Genomic DNA, 22430 nt, shown 5'->3' on the forward strand with positions numbered 1-22430 from the left:
CCAGTGTATATGATGGCTTCATTCATGCTGATTCCTACATAATAGCGTTTATGTGTCCAAATAGATTGCCTACAATTTGTTCCTTTTATACACATATTTTAATCTGGACATTAGCTGCCTTAAACTAAAGACTATGAATATTAAAATGGTATCCTCTGCAAAAGCAGCGTGCTCAAAATAACAAAATCCAGGTGTGCACACATCTGCACCGAACACCGCAAGTACACCCAGACTTCTAGCTAATAGCAACGTAAATGGTCACCTATTAAGTATAAGTAGCTCGAATTTTCATTTGAAATGAATTGGAAAGAACTTTTTAAGAAAGACTTATAGTCTGATTACAAGTGTGTTGTATAGTGTGATCCCTGCACAAGTACCTTTTTCTGCAATAATTGCAATTATAAGGAGTGCTATGTCTATTGCATCGGTAAACACTGGTTGCAATAAAGTTCACAGCTCCATTACATTTTGGCAGGTCAAACCTGCTGGAATTTAGAGGGGGAACGTCCAGTATTTACAGAAGTATGTGGATTTTGGTCCCCTTTCTTCGTGAAAGGGGAAGTAGTTGGACTATGTGCTATCCATCGCGCCTGATAAATTCAAACCCTCGGGATGTCGGATTTCATTGAGTACGTTAAATGTCACCTATATCTCCAGGGCACTAGTAATAAGGACCAAAGCAGCAATTTACATAACATAAAACACAGGGTTTCAAAGGGTAAATATTAAGAATTAAACATGTACTTTGAGCGCTACATAATAGTCTTGGCGGGGGGTCCCTCTGCCATTGACTCTGGGCGTGTTACTACAAAAAGAGGGTTGAATATATTTTTATTTGTAGTTTCTACACTGGCAAAAGGGTTAAAAATGTTGACCGACACATGTCTTGTCAGGCAGGCATGCTGTCAGACATGCCCTGGACCTATCTACCGTTGTTTGATGACAGAACATTTTGCACAGAGGCCTATTTTTAGCGTCATTAAAGTCAGTTGAAGAGTGTCAGGTGAAACCGAAATGCATTTTGTTGCAGTGACTCACCCCTTCTCTAGTTTGCATTCCCCCTAGAACTGTAATGTGTCAGAATATATTCCAGCTCATTCCTCTCTGGCAGATTCAGTTTCTAGAGCAGCAGGAAACTTCCTTAAGTACTTAAGTGTTCCAGCGCCCCTCTCACACATGGAAGGGGACGAGGGCCTGCACTCTTTAGATCCTCCTAGGTCATCTTTCTAAAGGCTGAGGAAAAGCACCATATAGTTTCAAATAACTCTGTGAACCAAAGAAAAGGCCCTTTTGGTGCAAATACGAGACAACGCCTCCAGGCACATCGCTGCATCCATGTAGCCATGGAAAGTCTGGGATGTGGGTTCAATACATTTCTTTTATTTATGGTGTTTAGCTTTTTTTTCATTAGGTATGGACAGTATGTGCCGTAACCTTTCCAGCTTCAAGGTATGAATACTCATTCTGCTGATACATTATGCACGTGTTTTTTTTCTACCACTGATGAACACGAAATGCAAAAACCTATTAATAAATGCTCTCCTGAGAATGCCACATTTTGTAAAATATATAAAGCACATTTTAAATATTGCTACTGTAAATACCATGTAGGAAAATGCAGCTTTTTGGATATGTAATCGCTATCCTGGAGTGCACTAGGCACCTCTCTAGAAAATCATTCGAATTTTACAGCATCTGACATTTTAAACTTTACAATAGCATTGCTATGTCAGATAACTCCTTCCAACGTATACTGACTTTGAATCCACTCACAGTGTCCTGAGCCGTACTGAGTGAAGGTCTGATTTTTCAGATCATCTGAGGCTTGAACCGGAGCACGTGCAGAAACTCTGAAGCCGCATTATGGAAAGGGCACATTAGCCTAGTCTGTGATATGACGCACTTTTAACAGTGTGTGCCGTGCTCAGACCAGGGCAGTGTGCCCCATTATAATCAAGGTGTTGGCTTCCGGGCAGCTGCAAACTCCTAGCTGACTTGGGGTGGTGTATTAGTGTAAGGCGTACCTTTGGTTGCTTCATATTCTTGAAAATAATTCCTAACAAGACTATTCTGCTTGAAAAAAAAAACATAAAGTGAGTGTACAACTTTAAATGGCACTGGGCTGCGTTTAACCTTCCACTGTTGCCTTTAGATCTCCATAGTAGTAGCAAGACCTGGCACGGGTTGCCTCGCCATGACTATTTTAAGGAGTACTGGAATCAGAAAGGACATTTGTTAAGAACATAACAACTGATCTTATGTCTCAACGCCTTAACGCTCCCGAAGATGTTGTAAACAGTGTATTGAAGAGAATTTTTAAGATGGTGAAGAACCAAACAAGTCTCCGGACCAAGAGAGTTCAAACCTTATCAGATTTAGCCCCTTATCTAGAAGTTCAATACAGATATCAATGTGGGGACTCTTTCTAAGGAAACATGTCTTTAGCCTTTACAGTCCTTTTCAGTGTTCCCATCTGTTTTGGGGCACTTGACATGACTATTTTCGTAAAAGTGGAGCTTACACAACGTGGGTTTGTGCTTCAAAAGCCTAGCAATAACAATTGGTTTGTCACAGCTTAATGATTTATTATAGGCTTCACAGAACTGTGGTTTTGGAAAATATAAGCATCTTGTTCACTGTGCATTTTGAAAACAAAGGGCACGATGGCTATGAAACCACTACTTGGAGCTATGGCTAGGGGCAAAGAACTGTCACTGATGAGAGCACATAGATAAGAATGTACGTTCTAACTTGGCTTGGAAACTGAAAATCCATATTACATTTTGACAGTACTACCCATTCGCATATATGGGCATGTACAGCATGAACATAGCTACGGGAACATAGGGGAGTAGATAAAAGAGGAGCTTTGTGGAGAGTAGTGAGGATGAAAAGAAGGAAGCAGGGAAGTCCTATGAAAGTGTGCTTATGGGTGGGAGTGACGATCATTCCCATTTCTGTAATGGCTCTGTTATTTCATCCAAAGGTACTTGAGAGGCACACATCTAATTTTCCACGTGCCAACCGTTTCTAATGCACAATCTCATATAATGGGCAGATTACATAAACTTAAAGCCAATTCTGTGCAACTCTCATCACAAAAATCTGCAATCGCTTCTCAGAGGATAGTGTTTACATCCTTTAGAGTTTATTGGCGATCTAGCCATCTCCACTATTTTCGAAGCTCATCAACTACTGGTGTATTACTAAAGGTTTGGAAATTTAACATATAGAGGTTTCCCATTGTTTATTTCTGGCCACAACTGCTAGGAATAAGCACACCTAGTAGGCCATGTCTTCATTGGGGGTCAGGGAGATTGTTGTCATTAAACAATATTTTGCTTTCAATAGTCATGAAGATGGTTATCCATATTATCTGAGACCAAGGCTTGATAATGTCATCCTTCACACCATACCTATGGGCCAAAGCTAGACAAATTGAGAATAACAAATTGTAAGTCTTTGTGGCCCTCCAAAATGAACTTATTAAAATCCCCAACTCTTACAAGCCCACTTCAAATGGCTACACACTCCTCAATATGTATAACACAGTCCTTAAAAACCCTGTTGAACCCAATACAGCACTAAAAACATGATCCTCTATGCTAAAACCATCAGCAGGAAAGTACACACAAGACCATTCAGAGAACAACCACACCATTTGCAGAAAATAAATTAAACGGAGTTGGTACTCACTCAACTCAAAGCCCCCTGTTTGGCAGGTAAATTTCCCATCACTGTAACCAAAGACACCTTCTACTAGTTTACCATCAACAAAGTGGTCACACTCTTCAAGACTAAACACTGCATTAACTCATTAACAGTCCCACCTATCTGACACCCGTAGCACCACAAATCACTTATTCACTGAGGCAACTGCACATCAACAACATCCAATCTCACCATATCCAATGGACAAGATCCAACCTCCTTTCAGAAGCTGAACCCGCCGGCATTTTCAACTCCCTCAAGCCCACCTTGTAGTAGACAATATTTTACCATTATTCACTGTAACATTTCTTCATTGAGATTTCTTCACAACCCTTCTCTACATTATCAATGCCTCCCTCAGCCAAGTAATCTTTATAGATGACTTCAAAACAATATAGATCCTTCACATGCTAACAAAAAATATGACACTAGGTCCAGACATTCTCACTCAGTACAATCTTATCGCCTACCTACTTTTTAGAAATATAACAGAAGTAGTGATACAACTACAGGATCAGATCAACAAAATAACCTTCTACTAGACTACCTATCCAGCTTTAGACATTCAAGTACTTAGCAACATCCTCATCATTAGTGACTCTAACAAACCTCTTCTTCATCCTGCTCAGTCTCTCTTCAGCCTTCATCAAAGTCGGCCCCCAAGCATTGATCTATGTTCTGGCAAAATTCACGAGTTTCTTGTACACATTATTAAAATGGTACACTTCTTACATAGCCGATCAAGGCCAATCACCATCACATCATCCATTGAGGACCTCAAGATCCCCACATTGTGATGTCTCCTGCAGAGTTCCCCAAGGTCCTAGCCTCTCCCCTGTCATCTTCAGCATCTACGTAGAGCTCCTCCGATACGTATTCAATGGCAACTGGACAAAGATACACCAATTTTCAGATGACACACAACTCCACCTAGAAATATACTAGGCTTACAATACTCAGCAACTCAGAACTGGCTTTGAGCTAACCCAATGCTTGATGTAAAGAAGCTAATTAAAACTCAGTCTTAAAAAGACTGAATTTCTTCTTCTCAACAACAGCTGCAAAATGAATCACAGATTCTGGCTTGCCTACCTGACATGAACCCAGAAAGCTTCATTTCTAAACCACCAGCTAAGGTAAAATCACTGTAATTAATTTCTAACAAAGAACTCTGTTTCAAACAAAGCGTTACCAAAACACAAAGCCAGCACAGCATCAGCTCTCTTTCCTGAAGAAACTGAAGCAGTTGTAAGGTGAAAGTGACTTCAGAACATGGATTTATGAGCATGGATTCAATGCTCAATTCAACACCCACCATACATATACACTTCCACCCAAAAAATACATCTTACACGTTGCTTTATGCTACATCACATGCATTAAGAAAATCAACCACATCAACTCAGTTCTGAAGGAACTGCACTGGCTTCTCCTCCATGTTGTTCTCATCTTCAAGACTAGCTTAATTGCTTACAAAGCAATCAGAAACCACACCTCTGCTTGCATGGCTGAGGAGCTAACCTCTTGAGGTAGCCAGTCCTGTACTAGGAGCAAGAATATCACTAGAATAGACAAACAAATGCAAGAAGGAAAGGGCATGCAGCAGTCCTACTCTACCTGCACATTAAGGACCTTGATAAACATCCCCATTGACAACAGAATGACTTCTACCCAATGGCTAATTTGTTTAAAAACAAATGTGCAAGGGCTCTCTTCAGGAGGCTGCTACCTCGTGCACCACCCATTGCCACAGTTAGCACTGTGAATGACAGTACTAACAAAACTACTAAAAGCATCACACTACTATAGGTGTAACAATTCAGACTATTCCTGCCCCCCACAGCTATAAGAATGGATTGAGGTGCAAGTATCAGTAATTTTCAATGTATTTGAATTAAAAACAGCTGTTGTTGTGCTCATCTCTAAACTAGACAAATAGTGCACCCATGTGGCAGTCTGTCATAAGTGCTGGTGCTGACAATTAAATGACGGGCTGAGCATCGGAAACCACTGGCTCAAATTAAGCACTGCTTCTACCCTACTGTAATTAGGAAAGAACTGGAAACATATCTTATTGAAGAAACTAACACATTTCACAATAGGAACCTAATGTTATCCAAATTATATGACAGGGTTCACATCACACTGGTCCATGCTATATAGTTCTTTTTTAAAGATTGATCTTGCAGAGTGTACAAAATGAGAAAACGTACTCTGCTTAGCTTAATTGTCATAATTTTACTGTACATGGTGGTGACTGAGCGACTGAGTGCTGTATAAAATGATTATATGGCATACTCTTTTATACCGAAGTTACAAGCAGTATAAGAGAGCCTAAAATAATGTTAGTGGACAAATTAGGAACACTTTGTTCTGGATTACATCAAAAAGTTTTTTTTTTTTAATGGATGCATCCTCCTAACTACACTGGCTACGGATGGCTGCAGGGTTCTTGTTTGGCTGGGAAAGAACAATAGCTTAGAAGCCACCGCTACTCATTGGAGGGATCGCCCACACACCAGAATCACTATACACAATAGAGCCCACCTTTCGTGGCAGATGCCCCTTCTTTGCATTTGAAAGGAAGATCAGTACTGCTCCTTATAAGGGACACTGTTAGCACCACACAGCACAGGCGAGCACATATGTTTGTAATGTAACCCTATAAATCTTGGATTGCAGCACTGCACCATGTATTTTTGTTGTTTCCAATGTAATTTATGACACATAATCCAGCCTCAGCAACACAAAAGGATGATGGACGGAGTGCTAACAATGCAAACACTCACCCCCAGTCACAGATCTGGGTTTAATCCATCGTTCTTTTGCTCACCATGCCACCCCGGTTTGGACCCAGCCATGTGCAAATCAGTCTTGACCCTGTTCGTCATGGGAACAGTCCAGCCAGAATTGCCAGGCCAGGTCCTTCCTGGACTGGAAACAAGCATCCTGGGACCGGTTTCAGGGTATCACCCTTCATCAGCCAGGCTAGCTTGAATCCAGTGGCACAGTGAGCAAGGGACCCACGTCTGGGCATACCCTTCCCACATAGGGCAACTTTAGCAACACAAAAGGATGATGGACGGAGTGCTGAAAATGCAAACACTCACCCCAAGTCACAGATCTGGGTTTAATCCATCGTTCTTTTGCTCACCATGCCACCACAGTTGGGACCCAGCCATATGCAAATCAGTCTTGACCCTGTTCCTCATGGGAACAGTCCAGCCCGAACTGCCAGGCCAGGTCCTCCCTGGACCGGAAACAAGTATCCTGGGACCGGTTTCAGGGTATCACCCTTCATCAGCCAGGCTAGCTTGAATCCAGTGGCACAGTGAGCAAGGGACCCAAGTCTGGGCATACCTTTCCCACTTAGGGCAATTTTAGCAACACAAAAGGATGATGGACGGAGTGCTGACAATGCAAACACTCACCCCCAGTCACAGATCTGGGTTTAATCCATCGTTCTTTTGCTCACCATGCCACCCCAGTTCCAGCCTCTCCATTTTATCTGAAGTAACTTTACATGCTACAGTGTCAAAAATGACTCTTGTTCAAATATACAGACCAATATAGCTGTAAAATTTGATCTTCACATTTGCTGTCTTACTACACCTGCTAGTGACATATCAACGTACAGGTTTCAATAAGTGTTCTGAAATTGTCTTCTGGAGAACTTGGTAGAGCAAACCATGTACTGAAGTTCCTACTTTAAAATAAATATGTTTACACAACAGCTGAAAGTATATTAAAAACGTTGGCGCTTCTTACCGCAGATGAACTTAGGCTGTGTATCCTGTCGCTGGAGTAGCTTTGTGGTATTGGAGGTTCAGGATAGTCTCCTGAGCTTTTCGAAGTACTCCTCTTGATGACTTCCACGTAGGAAACGGGGAAGATGCCTTGTCTGTTCGTTGCTGCTATTCTACCCTCATACCAGTTTTTATCCACTTGCTTTAGAAGAGTTACTCGGTCTCCCTGCAATGAAGTTTGATTTCAAATTGTCAAGACATGGTTAGGTCCTCACAGTAGTAATGTTTTGACATATAGACATTCAATACCATGAGGTATGAATCATGATTGAGTAGTTACATGGACTGGTAGATACCAAAGCAATCACTACAGGGGACACTCGCTTGGCGGATATTGAAAATAAAATAAATATAGCATTGGATAAACACTCATACTCTGAGAAGTGGAAGCCAAATAGCCAGTACAAAAGGAACAAAAGTAAAGATCATAAAAACAAATCTGTTTGCCAAAGTGATTTATCGTAAAAAAACGTTCACGGGTGGTTAATATGTTTAAATCTATCTTAAGAAATACTGGATGCACAAGAGGGTGTAGCTTGATAGGTATTTTATCAGGGGGAGGAATGGTCAGAGAATTCCCTGGGCCCACATACCTACCTGCCTTCTCATTCACCCTTTACTATAATTGGAAACAATCTTCCCGACAGTCAGACCTACGGAAAGAGCCATTTTGCAAAAGCAATCAACTGGCTCTAGCGCCGATCATGTGAGTGTGAAAGGATGATACTGGCACTTCTCTGACCATGAGATGTAACTCTGTGGACATAAAAGAAAAGTTCTTATGCTGATTCTGGAAGCAGGGCATATCCTTGACCCAGATGCAAAACATCCAAGCATACTACTTAGTGATCCTTGTCTACTCACGGTATCAGCAATGTTACTGAAAGGCCTCGTGGAAGAGGCAGTGGCTACTCATTGGGCAGCTGAAAGGGGAACAGACACCTCTGCCTAAGTCTTGTGTTTTTGAGGAATGAGAACCTCATCCAATACCCATATATTGACATGTCTCAATATAAAAAAAGTAGGCGAACCCACAAGTTGGTATTGAAGAATAGCCACAGCATATTTTACTTGAAAATTACATTGAAATCACAGTTAAAGTCCACATTTAAATCAGAATTTATGTTGACAATATACATATCATGAAGAATGGGCCAGCCACTGGCTTTCTTGATAAGGTTATTCACAGATTATCACAAGAGAACCATTCACAGTTTCGCAAGATAACCAGTGGATGATTGGCTTGTCAGGCAGTGTGAGTGATGACATTTCTCTCTTTTACATCTGATTCTTCATTGTGAAATACAGCACCAAGATGCTAAGTATAAGATACTAAGCAATTTGACTGTGACAACCAACATCACTGCTTTTCTCCGCTCCCTTCAGCAGCCCAGTGTGACTGCTCATCATGCAGCTCTTCACTTTTGTCTCAGTTGTAGTCGGTTTTCATGCCGCAAGCATGTCTTATCCAGTGTGCTTTAAGAAAGCGTGGCCAAGAAGCATAACTAGTAATCCTTTCCAAGTGTGCTAGCCTACGTAATCAGGGATGCGGCTTAAAACATGTGAACTAAAATCCTGTTAGTTACATAACTTGCCACCATACCAGTGTTTGGGTGCCTCTGAGGTTTTTTGTTATTGCATCCACATACAATGTACATATATCTGAAGTAAGCTAGACCTATTGGCTTTGAGAGTGCCTGTTTGCAGTATCACACAAATGAGTAACAATGATTTTGTTGTGTTTAATTAGAACTTGAAATGTTTAAAGTTTGAAAATATGAAAGAGTGAATTAAGCATTACTGAGGTCTATGGAGTAGGTAGAGATCTCAATCACTCATATTCTCCACTTCACACCATTTTACTCAGAAGTCTCTCACTTTGTTGGATAGTTACACCCTTTTCATTCCGACATCTATCTGACATCCTCCATTTGCAAATCTCACATGTAATCCTCTTTATCACTGTTTTTTCACTCTGTGCATCTACTTCCTTGTGTCATCTACCCTTCATGATGCCCTTTCAATTTTTCCCTGTGACACATGCAGACACTCCACCTCTCACCTTTTCCTTTAGGCGCTACAGGAAGCAATAACCAGCCCCAAAACACAACAATAAAGCTGGAAGGTACATTAAAGAAGCAACACAGACTGGGTCAAATTCACATTGTGGAGACAAACTGGTTGTGGCTGCCAATGCCCTTAACTAATCCTTCAAGAAAATGACTTTCTGCCCACTCATTTGCCCATTCTCTCCGGTCCCTCCACTGGCCTAAAGATATGCTCTTGGAATGTAAGAGGTGTGAGCAATCTGGCTGACGATGTAGAAGTGGTCACCTACTGGCAAAAATCTAACATGAATATGCTGCAGGAAACTTGGAGCACAGGCTCAATATCTCTGATTGAGTATTTAGAGTTTCAGTCACTGGCCCTAAAAACAAAAGAACATGCAGACCTAAAGGCGACCTTGGCTATTTATATTGCTTCCGATTAGGATGTTGACATAGAAGAAATTGCTCTAAATAAACCCTGGATCATGGTTGTATTTATCTACAACTGGGCGTGTGATCTCAAGGCGCCCCTCATATCAATAAATATCTACACCCACGCCTCCATTTCAAATGAGACATTATACCAAAACTGGAGTCAATAATAACTGACCTAAGCCAAAAGAATGGTGGGGCACATATGATCTTAAATGGCGACTTTAACTCAAAACTATTCATTACCAGCTATGGAGACAAGACCTTCTTGTTACAAGATGATCTTTGCAACATCCCTTATCAAATGATACCATTGATTTAAAGATGTGATCATATCGGGGAGAAGATTTTGGGGTCATGCTTGCAAGCCGGTCTTAGACCATTGAATGGAACAGCAAGAGAGGATCAGCCACCGACTCACACTGCTCTGAAATCATGTTAAATTATCGATTACACCCTTGTGAGCCTTTCCTTATTTGGATACTTTCATTCAAGATAGATGGTAGCTCAGAAATCGACCACAATCCACAAACCCTGCAACTAAGTAACAAAAGCCACTACAGGCAAAAAAGTCTAGACTCTTGCTCAGTTTACCACAAACCATTAGCCAAAAGAGATTAAACTTGAAATGTACCACAACAAAGGACTTTGAGGAGTGCTGCCAATTGATCTTCGAAAACCTGCCTATAAATGATCCAATTCCGAGTTATGCCAAGGAACTGGTAGAATCTGACTGAGGGGTTTCCTTCACATTCACTTAGAGAACATGTGCTTACTAGATAAAGAACACTCTGCTGCAGACTCCCACCTCTTAAAGGGAATTGCACAAACCACTTAGAGCCTTTAAAGGTAACCCAACCGAGGTGGGTTTAAGGCAAAGAATTGCAGCCACTCGGGAGTCCTATAAGAAGGAAATATGGGTGCTCAGACGTGCTGCCCATGACAACAACTGGGCCACACTCTCCTTCTCTTGTAAATCGATAAATGCAAAAACGTTTTGGGAGATTGTAAATAAAAGTTACCAAGAACACCCTGTGGTTAACTCTGCAACATACCAGCGTACCAATGGGAAGACCACATGATCATGTGCCCATGCAATGGCTTACCAAAAGCCCACAACAGGAAACTTCTACAGTTAAAACTGCTGCAGATATGGAATATCTAAATTTGCAAAGTACAGAATCTTATGCATCCCCATTTACAGAATTCAAATCAACATAGGAAGATAAGATGGGGCCCCAGAGCCAAATGGCCTACCACAGCAACTGTTTAAAGACAATTCAGAATATTGGGCGTAACACCCTTATTTAATCACTGCATTTCCACCAAACAAATACCAGAGTCCTGGAGAAGGGTAATAATTTACCCAACATATGAAGAAGGAAAAGCTTCTGACCCTTCACAAATTTCCCTGCTCAACAATGAGGCTAAGTACTATGCATCAGTTGTGTAAAATTGGCCCCGCAGTCCCTGTAGTGCAGGGGGTCCCGAGCTCCAAGGGGACCCTCCAGCACAACTGGCACTTTGCACAGGCGGCGGGCCCGTGGCCTGAGGTCTCCTGATGGAGTCTGGAGGGGGCGTCTATGTTCTTTGCAGGGGGCTCTCTCGAGTTGTATTACACCAGTACTACGCATGTCTTCTACTAGGAGAACTCGAGTCATGGGCAGATGAAAACTGCATTATCCTCCTCAATCTAACAGGGTTTAGAAAGGGGTTAGGGACCACTGCAAACCTTCTAGCCCTGGCAATGCTTACTGATAAAATGGTAAAATCAAAATCCTTTGCTATATCTATGCTTTGTGGACTTTAAAGCGGCTTTTGATTCAGTTCCACATAACGTCCTATGGCAGAAGCTAGAAGCAATGGATATTCTGCCCCACTTACTGACCAGCATTGTCACCCTGCCTTTAAATACATGGGGCCAGATGTAGCAAAGGGTTTTACCCATGGTTCCAAGTAAAATTAGGGGATGGCACATTTCTGACATGGAAAATACTGACTTTGACAGGGTTCAAACAAGATTGCGCCCTTGCCCCCCAGCTTTTCAACATGTTTCTAGCGATATCTCTGTAGTCCTAGGTGAAGTGAACATACATGCCCCAGAACTGGTAGATAAACCAATCTGCTGCCTCCTTTATGTAGATGAAGCCCTTCTAGTATCCAAGACTAGAGTGAGGCTAAAGCGGCTTCGGGATAAACTGTATATCTACACAAAGCACAACAGGCTTACCATCAATCCTGAGAAAACAAGGATAATGACTAAGGGCAAAATGAAAAAGAAACCAGGCCAGTGGCATCTGAATAGCTTCCATGTTAATATCTCTGTGGTTTACAAGTACTGGGGTGTGATCTTGGACAATTGTGGAACTTTCCGCCCTCATAAGGATGCCACAAAGTCAAAACTATCCATTCTATTAAATGTATTGTTAAAGCTCTCCAAAAATCTCTCTGGACCCTCCCTGGACCCCCTAACGAAAGTAATCTTTGCTAAACTGCTGCCCATCACAGCCTATGGACCAGAGATCATGCTTGGAAGCGGTTCCCAATTGTTGGATAAACTTGTAGTGAGTACCTATAAAAGGAGTTTTCACCTCTCGAAACACGCCTCACCAGCACAAATCCGACTAGAATACGGCCTCTTTAATCAAACACTGGAAAGACAAGGCACCTTCTTGAAAACATGCTTTAAGTTACGCGCCACAGGAGCTGACTCACTAGAAAATCATCTTTGGCTAGAAATAACGAAACCTGACAGCCAGTCTGCAGCATGGACATATTTGGCTCGGCCTTTACAGAATCTATAGGCAGATGCGCTGCAGACCCCATCAACTTCTCAAGTTTTAAAAGAATAATTACGAAAGTGGCATACCAGATATCATGGCTAGCAGATAAACAAAAACTGGCATCCTGTTCTCACGCTTGGTCGGGCTTAAGCAGGTATGCTAAACTGGGACCGCAGGCAATCTCAAATGTTTTCATGTAGAAAAATACCGAACAAAAAAGTATCCAGTTGGTATCATAGGTTAGGAGGGCTGCCAACCCTGGACTGCATACCCACAAGGAGAAGGAAACACGTTAATACACTGTGCAGGCTGTGTCAATCTTACAGCGAAACAATCATGCACATTGTCTCTATCTGCCCAGGTTTCTTGAAAGAAAGGCGGCAATTTTAAAAACCCAGTTTCAGGCAGTGGGCACATGTCCCTGAAAACCCGCTGTAATTGCCTGTCTCTCAGCAGAGTACTCTATTCTGGCAGGAAGATTTGTGACATTCATGCAGGATTTGCGAAGTTATTGAACAACATAGTCAGTTTCTACGTTTCAAACGGATCGGTTTACTCGCAGACCAATGAACTGCATGAATAAGAGATGTACCAACTGGGAGCAATTTTGATAGCATTTTCAGAGGAATCCACATTTTTTAAAGATGAATATTGCATGTTTTTAACAGATCGAAACTGTTTTGATTTTATAACCTTGAGTTGTTAGTGCCCTTGTGTATTTTTCTAATATGCATGCATTGAATCATGTAGAAGTGTTTGAATGTTTTGTCACGTTGTTGTTGTTAGTGCCTTTGTGTACTTTTATAATGTGTATTCAATTAAACGTGTGGACGCGGTAGAAATTGCTCTACAGCATTTATATTATGTTTATCGTGTGAACTTAATGAATCTTTGTAACTATTTTTATTAACCACATAAAATAAAGGATTCCTTTTGGCGCTGTCAATGTTTCAACAGCCCTATACACCTCCTTCACATATTTTCACATAAAATGATAACTACATAGGGGTAGTAAGCACTATATGAATGCAACTGGCCTACGTGTGTCCATCGCTCTGCAGAGTGGCCAAGGAAGGGATGAGCATGTAATCTGGCCGCCCTATGACGTAATGACAGTCATTCTGATAAACTCAAACTGCCTTCAGCTTTAACTCCAGGTCTCTGAATAGTGAGCTATTAGGTACACAAACCCACAACGCGAACTCGCCCAGAGATCTAGAGGTGAATCTGTTCACAGTATGCACAATAGAGGAGTCTTAAGTTGCAAGGATAAACAACAGAAACACAACACCTGGAAAAAGGAAATGCTCTTGGGGAACGCAAGATTCAGTTAAGTATATGAAATGCAAACAGGGACAGCGTCGCTAACACGGATTATTTTAACGTTTTTCACAGTTATGACTGAGAAATCGTTCAGTTTTTTTCCTGTAAAGACAAGGACATAAATTAAGGGCAAGGTAGGGACCCATTTTAAGGTCAACGTAGTTTTCAATCCAGACAGGTCCCGCCACACTTAAAGCCCTGCTTCACCCACAGCATTTACGTCCATGACAGCTTCTGATGCCCTTCACTGATGTCCCCAATCCTCAGACTGACTGCCAGTGTCGATGGGGCATCCCCCTAGTGCTGTCTCACTCTCTTGTGGGGCTTTCAACATCCTGCTTTTGAGTGCTCCTCTCCAAAGATGCAGCCTCGCCACCATCCTCCTTAAAGTATTTTTATTTTATTTTTTTTACATATTTTCTAGTACTTTGGGTTGCTACCCACAGAAAATGCAACATCCCATTAAATAAACACCATATATCCATAATTTATCAGCGTTGAAGACAGCGGAGCAGCTTATTCCCCTTTTCCTTTTTTTTTTTCTTACACACTGCATAGGGCCGTGTATTGGGCCTTAGGAATAATTCCCCACACTGCTTGACATTCCTGTGATTAGAGTTATTACCTTTCCTCTTATTAATGGTATAGTTTGAAAGAGGTAAAAGGAACTATGGGCCTGATTACAACTTTGGAGGAGGTGTTAATCCGTCCCAAAAGTGACGGATATACCACCAGCCGTATTACGAGTTCCATAGGATATAATGGACTCGTAATACGGCTGGTGGTATATCCGTCACTTTACCGTCACTTTTGGGACGGATTAACACCTCCTCCAAAGTTGTAATCAGGCCCTATGTGTCTGTTCTGTGGAGTTATTCCCCATGCACTGCCCTTTCTGTTGGTTTGGATACACATGCCCTCATTATGACATTGGCGGTAAGTGCAGCTTACCGCCATGCTGACTGCCGCCAACATACAGCGACGGTATACTTCTACGCGTATTATTCAACACACATAGAAATCCACCACTATACAGACACACACAGAAGTCCGCAGGACCAAAGGTCAGTGATAAACTGGTGGTACTAAAACCCACACCGTTACGTCAGCAGAAATATGCCCACAGCATTATGACCCACGAATCACCGTGGCGGACATTCAACCACGGTAAACCATTGGCGGTACATACCGCCTCGCTCAAAATACACACAACCTAACAAAACAACACCACATTGAACAATTCAAACTACACACACCTGACACACATACACACACCACACCCACAAACCATTATAAAACACACACACACACATTACCCACAACCCTTTACCACTCAAACAATTCACAACTGAGAGAGAGACACGCCAGCAGCAACCACAGACCCAGAGCCACAGAACACCATCAACCATACACCATCCACGCACCTCACAGCACACACCCCAACACATCACCCCACATACCCTCACACACACCACTCACACTACACCCATGGCACCACAAAGACACCCTAGGTTCTCAGAGGAGGAGCTAATGGTCATGGTGGAGGAAATCATCCGGGTAGAACCACAGCTATTAGGATCACAGGTGCAGCAGACGTTCATTGCTAGGAAGATGGAGCTATGGCGGAGAGTCGTGGACAGGGTCAACGCTGTGGGACAGCACCCCAGAACAAGGGATGACATCAGGAAGAGGTGGAACCACTTACGGGGGAAGGTGCGTTCTGTGGTTGCAACACACCAGATAGCTGTACAGAGGGCTGGCAGTGGACCCCACCTCCTCCCACACAACTAACAACATGTGAGGAGCACGTCTTGGCAACCATGCATCCTGAGGGCCTGGCAGGAGTAGCAGGAGGACTGGACTCTGGTAAGTCAAATCTCTATTACTATCACCCCCCCCCACCTGCATGCCATCACACACTCTCACCCCTACCCTCACCCCCATCACCCCACCACCTCACATACACCCCACCATCACAACCTACACATCCCAGTAATCAGCACTGCATGCACCACCAATGCATGGACACCACTCACAGCCCTGCATGGACACCCATCACCACAGCATGCACACTAGTGACAATCACTTAGCCAACCAAATCACAACTCACGCAAGCCAAACATACCCATGCTCAAGATGTCACAAGCAGTAACAATAACACTGCTTTCTCATCCCCACAGGACAGGCCAGCAACATCCAACCCCCCCCCGAAGAGACAGCAGCTCTGCACGCCTGGATCTGGATGATCCAACCTGGCCCATCAGGGACCTCTGGACAGTCGGTGACCCAGACCCAGTCCCATACCACCACAGATCCTACCCCCTCAGGAAACACCACCACAGCACCCACCCAGCGGGCCCATACCACTGTCCCCAGGACACGTCAATCGGCAGTGTGTCCACCACTACAGGAACCCAAGGCAACCCCACAAACACAGGATGATCAGGGACCTGGGGTCAGTGTCAGTGGCACACGGTTCAGGGGACAGAGGCACAGGACAGCTGGGAGGACTGCTGTGCGACAGGGCGGAGGACAGGCCCAGGGAACCGGCTCTCCACGAGGCAGTCGCCAACATCCTGGGAGCATACCACCATTCCCAGGAGACCATGGGCCAGATACAGGTCGAGTTGCAGGAGACCCAGCGGCTGCAGTAGGGACAGTACCTGGGGATCAGGGAGGACCTGAGGGACATCCACACCACCCTGGTCACCATTGCAGGGGTGCTGGCAGACATGGCCAACACCATGAGGGAGGCAGTGGCACACTACCGGGCCCCTGACACTAGCCACACCGATGAGCAGCCCTCCACCTCCGCCAACGCTAGTAGACAGGAAGCCCCGCCACAGGAACAGGCCACCAGCACCCCTCCCCCTGCAGAAGGAGAACCACCATGCAAAAGGTCCCTGTGATCCAGGCAGAAGCCAGCGAACACTGCCAAGACCCTCGCCAGGAAATATAGACTCCCCTGAATGTCACCCTTGTGTCCCACTCAGTCACTCTCTCCACCTTGAACTGCCATTGCCCCTATGCGTCCTTGGACAATGCACCTGTGATACCAATAGACTGGACTCTATCCTGGACATTCCTCCATCATCAACCCAGCCCATTGCAATACCCCCTACACATATTATCATATAAATAAACACCATTGGAACTAATAAAAGTATGGAGTCTGTCAACTGATTGAAATATGTATTTAGTTTAACAAGCTGTAAACATTGCAATTCAACTGTACGGTTATATATACATAGGTATGACCTGTAGTGGGCAGCAGTAAACACACCAGGAGCCAGAGTGGGGCACAGATATCTGAAAATAGAGATGCAAAAGGGTAGAGTAAGTGGCCATAGAATTTGGAAAATCAGGCTGCCATGTACAATGTCCAACACAAAACTGCAATGGAAGGTGAAGTTACAGTGTCTTACATGTGTGTCACTGGAAGTACTGTTGAATTATAGTTGTTCTGTTGTCCACATCCTCTTCCTCTGCCTCCTCTTCGTCACTGTCCACAGGCTCCACTGCTGCCACACGACCATCTCCAGCCTCATCCTCCTGCAGAAAAGGCACCTGGTTTCTCAAGGCCAGGTTGTGCAACATGCAACGATGATCTGGCAGACCTTCTTGGGTGAGTAGCACAGGGATCCACCTGTCAGATGGAGGCACCGGAACCTGGCCTTCATGAGGCCAAAGGTGCGCTCAATGATCCTCCTTGTTCGCCCATGTGCCTCATTGTAACGTTCCTCTGCCCTTGTCCTGGTATTCCTCACTGTGGTCAGTAGCCATGAGAGATTGGGGTAACCGGAGTCACCTGTAAATATCGAGGGATACCTGTTAGCCAGACACTCACCCTTAGGGCCAAACCCACACCCATATGCCAACAGACACTGTGTGGGGACCATGCGCTCACCTATTAGCCACACCCTGTCCCTCTGGAGTTGAGACATCACATATGGAATGCTGCTATTACTCAAAATAAAGGCATCATGCACAGACCCAGGATACTTTGCATTGACATGGGAGATGTACTGGTCCGCCAGGCACACTATCTGCACATTCAGAGTGTGAAAGCTCTTTCGATTTCTGAACACCTGTTCAGTTCCCTCCCCGGGGGGGGGCGACACAGGCAATATGTGTACCATCCACAGCACCAATGATGTTGGGGGCATGTCCCATTGCATAGAGGTCAGCCTTCACTGTGGCCAAATCCTCCACCTGGGGCAATACGATGTAGCTGCGCATGTGTTTCATCAGGGCAGACAACACTCTGGTCAGCATGTTTGAGAACATAGGCTGTGACATCCCTGCTGCCATGGCCACTGTCGCTTGGAAGGACCCACTTGCTAAGAAATGGAGCACTGGCAGGACCTGCATAAGAGGGGGAATACCAGTTGGGTGGCGGGTAGCTGAGATCAGGTCTGGCTCCAATTGGGCACACAGCTCTTGGATTGTGGCTCTATCAAGTCTGTAGGTTAGGATAATGTGCCTGTCCTCCATTGTCGCCAGGTCCACCAGGGGTCTGTACACAGGGGTATGTCTCCAGCTCCTAGTCATCCTCAGCGGTTGAACTCTAGGGTGAAAAACGGTGAGCGGATGGTCATATTCGAAGATATCCTCAGATTAAAATGCCTTGCATTTTTTTACACAAACAGTATGTGAAAGTGTAGGTCCGTTGATGTGCCTATGTCTGCTGTGACGCAGTTAGGTGCCATGGCCTGTTCCCCCCTGAAATGGCGGCCGTCTGACCTGTGAGGAGGGACAAGTGGAAATTAGGTAATTCCGCTGACGTTGTGCGCTGTTGCGAGAGGCTGTCGATGACCGCCGTGCAACACCTCATTGGTTATCATTGGAGCCTACGGGTTCCAGGAGCCAATGGTGATGTACGCCGGTGGTGACGGTACGCACCGCCGTGGACGTGACCGCCATTTTCTTTCTGTTCACTCACTTGTTACCTGACCTTCAACAGGAGAGGACCTACACTGCAAGTGCTGCTGTGACCTGTGTCTGGAAGTGACCATGGCTCGAGTGTCTGGGGAAAGGGCCCCTGCCTTATCTTCGGAGGAGTTGGAGAGACTAGTGGATGGGGTCCTACCCCAGTACCCTTTACTTTATGGTCCTCCAGACAAACAGGTGAGTACAGTGTGAGCACAATGCGTGGGGCATGAATGTATGGAGTGCTGTGTGTGTGTAAGCCTCGTCTGGGGGGGGCCGGCTGAGGGGTCCTGGGCAGAGTGCTGCATGTTTGGTGGGCAATGCCTGTGAGTAAGGGGATGGGAGGGATATGGTGGGCCATGAGTGTAACAGTCCGGATGGTATGACTAATACCTTTTCTTATGTATCTTTTTCTGCAGGTCAACGCCCATCAGAAAAAGGGTATTTGGCGTGGCATCGCCAAGGAGGTGCGGACCCTGGGGGTCTTTGACAGGCGGAGTACCCACTGTCACAAACGGTGGGAGGACCTGCGCCGCTGGGCAAGGACGACGACGGAGGCCCCGCTGGGGATGGCCTCCCAACGAGGAAGGCGTGCCCGTCCTACCCTGAACCCCCTGATGTTCCACATCCTGGCGGTGGCCCATTCGGAGTTGGATGGGCGCTTGAGGGCATCACAGCAGCCACAAAGGGGTGAGTACAGTTTCAGAATCATGAAATTGTGCGCTTTGAGGTGTTACCTGGGTGGAGGATGTGGGTCTGTGGGTGCCCCAGGTCAGGACGAACATGGCAGGGTAGGTTCCATGATGGGCAGGCTCAGATGCTCTCCAACCCCAATAATGCTAGTGGGCATCTACTAGTGGCCAGGGTCCTGTGGGTTTCAGGTGTGCTGCTAATGGCGTTAGGCATTGTACCCCATGGCCTGGTGACTAGCATTGTAACTGGTAGTGCATAGGGCTGTTCCCTGTGAGTTGTGTATGCCAACAGGGGTGTTGTTGCTGGCATTGACCAAGTGTATCCTCTGTCTCTCCCCCCCTTTTTGTTTTGTCACCCTGTCCTTGTGTGCATTAGCATCATCTGGCCGAGGAGCAGAGGCACCGGTGACGGAGGGAGCTGCATCTCACATGGCCCATGAGGCCGAATCCACCGACGGTGAGGGCACCAGTGGGACGGAGGGAGAGGGGAGCACCACGGCAGAGATTGGAGGGGACAGCTCGGACTGAGACACCTCCTCTAATGGAAGCTCCCTGGTAGTGGCAGACACCTCTGTGCCCACCCCAACTACAGGTACAGCTGCCACCCCCGTATCAGCACCGCCCTCCCAGCAGCCCCTCAGCGTGTTTTCTGTGCCCGCACACCCATGAGGGTGGGCATCTCCTTCGCCCCAGGCACCTCAGGCCCTGCCCCAGTCACCCCTGCTGCACTCAGTGAGGAGGCTATTGACCTCCTGAGATCCATCTCTGTTGGGCAGTCAACCATACTGAATGCCATCCAGGGTCTAGCAGGGCATTTGCAACAAACAAATGCATACCTGGAGGGCATTCAGTCTGGTGTGGCGGCCCAACAGAGATCATTCCAGGCTCTGGCCAACTCACTGATGGCAGCCATTGTACCTGTCTTTAGCCTCCCACCTCCAACTTCCTCTACCCAGTCCCAATCCCCTCATCCCCAGCCTATCCCAAGCACACCTTCAGACCAGCATGCACCCAAATCAACACACAGAAGTGGCTCAGGCAAGCACAAGCACCAAACTTCATCCCACAGGCACTCACACAAGCACCATCCAGGTGCAGACACACCAACATCCACTGCCTCCACTGTGTCCCCTTCCTCATCCACCTCCCTCCCAGTAGTGTCTCCACTCACACCTGCATTCACTACATCCTCATCCACAACCTTCATCACCAGCACGCCTATCATTGCACACCCCTCACTGGCAGTCACAGCTCCCACATCCATGCACATGTCCCCTGTGTCCTCTCCCACTGTGTCTGTGCCCCCTCCTCCCAAAGTACACAAACACAAGCACTCAGACACCCAGCAGCCATCCACCTCAGGACAGCATCCAGCCCATGCACCTGCACCCACACACAGCAGACAGGCACCTTCTACAACCACTCCCTCTTCTTCCACTCCCAAACCTTCACACTCTTCCAGCCCCAGTATCCCTAAAAGGCTTTTCCTCTCCACCCTTGACCTATTCCCTGCCCACCCGTCCTTCACTTCGGGCCAGGGTGGGCAGAACCCAGGCCAGCACCTCAGCCACCCAGTCCACGGCCACTGTAGTTTCTGCAGCTACTGCATGTGTGAGAGGCTCCAAGGAGGTACCTGTCAGCACTGCCAGTATGCCGGCACCAACTGCCAAGGGCAAGAAGGGGCCACCAGCTAGCAAAGGCAAGGAGGCACCATCTTCTAGCTAGGGAAAGGAGGCACCACCAGCTAGCAAGGGCAAGGAGGCACCACCAGCTAGCAAAGGCACAAAGGGAACACCAGCTGGCAGAAGCAAGAAGGCACCACCAGCTGCCAAGGGCAGGAAGGGAACACCAGCTGCCAAGGGCAATGTAAAAGGCACAGACACCACAGGCAGGTTGGATCTGGTGCCAGAGGCTGGAGCAGCATCTGGGCAAACAACACCAGCCATGGCACTTCAGCCGTCAGAAGCTACAGGGGAAGGGCTGGAGCCTCCCCCCACCACTGGCAGCACCGCCACCAGCACCGCCCGCCAGCAGCACCACTGCCAGCAGCAGCAGCCCCAGTGGGCAGCCGTCCGAGGCTGCAGTGGAAGGGCTGGAGTCTCCGCCCACCACTAGCAGCAACGCCACCTGCACCGCCGCCAACACCGCCACCTGCACTGCCAACAGCAGCAGCCCCATTGGGCAGCTGTTCGAGGCTGCAGGGAAAGGGCTGGAGCCTCCCTCCACCACTGGACAGCATCGCCGCCATTCCCCCAACTGCCACCACTGAGCAGCCGTCACCGCCGGCGAGCAGTGTGTAGTCATGCCTAAATGGGCTGTAGTGCGTCCTGGCCCCGGCAACAACTGTAGGTGTGACACCCAGGTGAGAGACTGTGACCTTGCACCATCCAGGATCTGCATCGCTGGGCACAAGGCCCCCTCCAGAACCAGTGGAAGAAGGCATACACTCACCCCCTCCTTGCCAGGATGAAGCACACTGGGCACAAAGCCCCCTCCAGAACCAGTGGAGGAGCCATACACTTGAGAGATTGTGGCTTTGCACTTCCCAGGGCCAAGCAGTGGGCAACCCACCCACTAGAGAGACTGTGGCTTTGCACTCCCTAGGACATCGCAGAGGGCATGTAGCCCTCTCCAGGAGCAGTGGCGTTGTACCATCTTCCGGCTGGGGTGCCCCCCGTTCCCCTTCTCCCTGAGGTGCCTGATGCC

At 46.2% G+C, this 22430-nt stretch overlaps 1 protein-coding gene across 31 annotated transcripts in view; it reads right to left on the reverse strand.

The window, feature by feature from the left end:
- SORBS2 (sorbin and SH3 domain containing 2) overlaps nucleotides 1-22430 on the reverse strand; it is a 673099-nt gene that overhangs the window by 75267 nt on the left and 575402 nt on the right. For all 31 annotated transcript variants that reach the window (XM_069200010.1, XM_069199993.1, XM_069199974.1 and 28 more), the window contains one exon: nucleotides 7480-7683. In XM_069200010.1, coding sequence (XP_069056111.1) covers nucleotides 7480-7683 — 204 coding nt within the window. The remainder of the gene's footprint in view (nucleotides 1-7479; nucleotides 7684-22430) is intronic.

Source organism: Pleurodeles waltl, chromosome 1_2 (genome assembly GCF_031143425.1).
Source record: "Pleurodeles waltl isolate 20211129_DDA chromosome 1_2, aPleWal1.hap1.20221129, whole genome shotgun sequence".
Lineage (NCBI taxonomy): Eukaryota > Metazoa > Chordata > Amphibia > Caudata > Salamandridae > Pleurodeles > Pleurodeles waltl.